We start from the raw sequence: 4,680 nt of genomic DNA, 5'->3' as shown, positions 1-4,680 counted from the left end.
TCAAGAAAAGGTAGAAATATATTTAACAAAACTGTAAGGCAAGTACTGGTGCTCGACTACCAAAATGGGAGCATTGCAAAGGCTACTGCTCGGTTGTTTAATATAATGCGTCACATCTAGACAAAAATATTGATGATAGGTATATGAAAGTAAATTTAAAGAAATTGGATATGTGTCTAACATTTTCTATCAATCGACCAGTTAGAAATGAAGACCAGTTTGTGCAAAAGCATTTTTAGCATAGTGTACCTAGCATCAGACAACACCCAAAGCATTCGTGAACTGGCTATTTCTTTAGGATATACACGCGCAACAGTACAAAGACTTTTGAAAGGCAATAAATTACACCTGTACAAGATAAAACTATGAGCTTTCATAAAGACGATTTTGATGAGTGCATGTTCTATTTACATGATGCTGGATATTGGAGTTCCTCGAATCCACATTTGTTTCGAGAGGTACACTCCCAATATCCTAAAAAAATAAATGTGTCGGCCAACATTGTCTGAAAGCTGTTGTTCGAAATATTATGTTGGACCTTTCTTCATTCCTGAAAACTTGTCGAGCGAGATGTACTTGGACATGTTAGAAAATGCAATAGCACCACGAATTACCAATATAATAGAAAATCACGAAAATTATAATGAACATGATATTGATTTTTAACAAGATGGTGCACCACTGCGGTATGTGGCTCCAGTACGGCAGTTTTTGGACACATATTTCCCGAATCAGTGGATTGACAAACGACGCCCATTGAGTGGTTGCCAATATCTCCGAACTTAAATCCCTTAGATTACTGTTCTTGGGGGCATTTGGGGTTTGAGAAATGAAGTTTTCAGTACGAAGCCAGATTGATTTTTTTCAGCCAGATTGCAGTTGAATGAAGAGAAATAACTCAAGATATGCTTGAAAATGTGAGGAATAGATTCCAACAAAATATTTATTATTGCATGGAGGTAAATGGACAATACTTTCAGCAGTTATTTCCACATTGAGCTATCTATTTATAGCAAATTAATTTTTATTTTAACTTAAATGTACGTGTAAACTCTCAACTGTTTTTCGTTTTCCTAATATTAAAGACTTTAATATAATTATAGTTATTTAATTTTAAAGTAGTGAGTAGTCTTGTTACTAGGGGAACTACATTGAATAATATTTTTACAATATAATTCATAATTATCACATTTCTAGAATTTTAATTTATAATCAAATAGCCCCACAATAACTGAAGATAGGTAAAAACATTATTATACAAAAACCAGGAGAATCTTAAATAGAGGTTCGACCTTTTCGGTGGGCCACCCAGTATGTAACATTCCTGGAATGTCTCTGTGATATAAAGGTTCTTATGCTATATTTTAGATTTTTCTTCTCATTTGAGGTTAAATTAAATTTAAAAATCCTAATGATTTTCTACCAACGCTTCTTCTCTGCTGGCTTCCATCGAAACTGTAATGACTTTTGTCTGAAAGAAATATGGCCACCCTATAATTCAACAAGTCTACCCATTTCTACGCGGTTAACGAGTCTTTTTACGGGGCCAAGATAAAAAACAATTGATAAAACACAATTATAGTTATAGTTTTGAAGAATGCTGTAGCCCTGCATCCTTCTCCATTTAATATTATCTATAGTATTTGCGCTGTACACTTTTCTATTCCCATTATTACCATTATGTATGTCAGATAATAAAAATTAAAAAATAAGATATTCCAACACAGCACCTAGATGACTAAACATCCGTATGTGTAAAGATTGCTGCAATTACAAAAAATCAAAAACTTAAAATCAAAGAAAGTTAGGCGTTACCCTACCCTATATTTAAAATTAAGCTTATAATAATATTTCAAATAATAAGGGCTCTTAATATAAAATTAAATTAAATATTAAACTACATTTGTAAGTCTCAACACTCTCATCTAAGACTATATATTTCAAATAATGATAATGAGTTGAGTTAATTCGCAGAGGATAATCTGCTGAGCAGAACATAATTCATAACGAAATGTCTTAGGAGATTTATTCCTTATAATACAGGTTTTGTAGAATATTAAATTATTTTAAGAAAATTTTTTGCCTCCTTGTATAAAATGTTCATCAAATCGCGCATCATCAGCTCATCAGCAACTCAATCAGCTGGTTGATGTTGTATGACTCGGCAACGTTGGCATTATCGGAAAAGTCACTTGTCCTCATTTTCAACAGTGTCACTTGTCATTTTCGTCAACGTCAAAACATTCCTTCTTTTTTCCTCTTTCATCTTTTTAGGAGGTTATAATAAATAAAAGGTACTAGAAAAAAACGTAAATTTTCTATCAAAATCACCGAAAAGCTCTAAAATATCTTTCAAATCAACTTCATCAAACCCTCTTGCATCTGTCGTAACTATTACCAAGCGAAATTACGCTTTTACCAGCGAGATGATTGCCGATTTAATCATTGTTATTATGTTTTAGATATGTCGGAAGCAAAACCGAAGGCAGCCCCTGCCCCCGCCAAAGAAGCAAAGGCACCCGGAACCGCCAAATCGGGCTCCAGAAGGTCAATCAAGAGACACGGCCGTTTATATGCCAAAGCCATTTTCACAGGCTACAAAAGGGGACTTCGTAACCAACACGAAAACACTGCCCTGTTGAAGGTGGAAGGCACCAAAGACAAGGCCGACAGTTGGTTTTATGTTGGTAAAAAGTGCGTGTTTGTATATAAGGCGAAAAACAAGACCTGCATTCCCGGAAGGCCCAAATCCCAGAAATCAAAGGTCAGGGCTATTTGGGGCAAAGTAACCAGGCCCCATGGTACAAGTGGATCTGTCAGAGCCAAATTCAACAGAAACCTTCCGGCCAAAGCTATGGGACACAGAATTCGTATTGTAAGTACCAACTTATTTTGTGCAAAACAACATGCAGCCTAGAATAGGTAATGCAATTTAGTTTGTGATGTACTGAATGCAATTTTAATTTAATATGGCTTTTATGTATGTATGTATGTATGTATGTATGTATGTATGTATTTTATGTATGTATGGCTGTAATGTACATTGTTAATATGGCCCAAGGAATCTAGGCATTTTTTTCAGGTTATGAAATTTTGTGCTTTTGTATCTTCATTCTTGTGCTATATTTTAGGTTTTTCTTCTTATTTGAGGTTAAATTAAATTTAGAAATCCTAATGATTTTCTACGAACGCTTCTCTGCTGGCTTCCATAGAAACTATCTGATCTCCATTTATCTCTTAGTAGTAAACCACTTACAACAGTTGTGTAGTAAGATTTGCCTTTTAAGGGTGGGATTTTAATTCCCATGGAAGGACTTAGAGTGCCCATATTTTTCATAACAGAAATTCAATAATTTGGTAGAGCAGGAATTAAAAAAAACAAATTCTTTTGGTGTAAGATATAAATAATAAGCATATCCAAAAGCTGTAACAGTTATTAAGTAATGGTGTCAATAAGACAAGATATTGACTTCCTTACTCAAATCTTGGATATTATTTCCATTCCCTAGTAATGTGTGAATACTTTTTCAATAATTAATATTTTTTTGGATTTTTCCTCAATCTATAAAGAATGTTGGAAGTCAGTAATTCATTTAGGTTATTAAATAAAAGTATCTATGAGAAATCATAATTAAAATGTTAAAATAAGGACATAAAACTATTTAAATGGTTAAAAACATAAATTGAATGCCATCAAATTTACAATTTATTTATGAATTCAACATTTATCACTCATAATAAATGTTGAATTGATAAGTAGGATCCTCAAAAATAAGAATAAACCAATTTTAGAGAACTGTGATTGATTTACCTAAATCCTGCTTTTATCTTTTACATGCCAAATGTTTTTTCTTATTCATACCAAAAATTTGTTTGACACATTTAGGGTTAGATAGTTCCATCATCATATTAAAAAATATGGTTATCTTCTCTGGATATCTCTGAAGTTGCATAGATTCAGATGAAATAAAATTATTTATTTGGTTTAAATGCCTATTAAAACTGCATAACATATAAACAAAATCGTGATGTGAGGTTAAAATCTATTTAAACTATTACCTAAACTAATTTACCTTTTATATATTTATCCATGCTCTCTAATGTGTTTTACTTTTCATTCATTTTAATGTACATAAAATCTTATATATATACAACTGATAACTAATTTATTTATTTATTGTTTCAGATGTTGTACCCCTCTAGGATATAAGTGGTGACATGACCAATGTATGTTATTTAAAAAATAAATTTATAAAAAACTAAACTTTGTTTTTAATCTGATTTGAATTCCAACAGTTAAATAAAAAACAACTGCTGTAGGTAAGTTTTTTAAGAAGATCCATAGGCAATCAAACCATATCTACTCTTTCCCTACTGTGGTAGGTGCTTCAACAACTCTGCAGATTTAAAGCAACTAAAATTAATTTCTTGTAACAAAATAAATTAATGTAATTTTTTCAACACTTAGTTAAAAAAAACGTTGATGAAGAGGAAATTAGAATTGTCGCAATCTCTCTAGTTTATTTTCCTCATCCTACAACTCTTACGGTGGAGTTGGCAATTATTCAGCAAAAGAATAAAATTAAATCTGATTTCTCCAACACACATAAAAGCATAAAAAAAACATTGAGGGAGGGATTTAAAAAAAAAGTTTATTAGTGTGTACTGTTGCCTACAATG

At 32.0% G+C, this 4,680-nt stretch overlaps 1 protein-coding gene across 1 annotated transcript; it reads left to right on the top strand.

Moving 5' to 3' along the window:
- Positions 1-2,162: 2,162 nt before the first annotated feature.
- Positions 2,163-4,264, top strand: LOC126743554 (60S ribosomal protein L35a). The gene is made up of 3 exons (XM_050450698.1): positions 2,163-2,294; positions 2,463-2,875; positions 4,187-4,264. The coding sequence occupies exons 2-3, from the start codon at positions 2,465-2,467 to the stop codon at positions 4,208-4,210; spliced, it is 435 nt and encodes a 144-aa protein (XP_050306655.1). The 5' UTR covers positions 2,163-2,294; positions 2,463-2,464; the 3' UTR covers positions 4,211-4,264.
- The last annotated feature ends 416 nt before the right edge of the window (positions 4,265-4,680 follow it).

This window comes from Anthonomus grandis, chromosome 13 (assembly GCF_022605725.1).
Source record: "Anthonomus grandis grandis chromosome 13, icAntGran1.3, whole genome shotgun sequence".
Classification (NCBI taxonomy): domain Eukaryota; kingdom Metazoa; phylum Arthropoda; class Insecta; order Coleoptera; family Curculionidae; genus Anthonomus; species Anthonomus grandis.
This window is presented reverse-complemented; position numbering and strand designations above follow the sequence as displayed.

Coding starts and splice junctions, on each gene's coding strand:
- LOC126743554 (XM_050450698.1), top strand. CDS start 2,465: ATGTCGGAAGCAAAACCGAAGGCAGCCCCTGCCCCCGCCAAAGAAGCA. Junction 2,876..4,186: donor TGGGACACAGAATTCGTATT/GTAAGTACCAAC, acceptor TTATTGTTTCAG/ATGTTGTACCCCTCTAGGAT.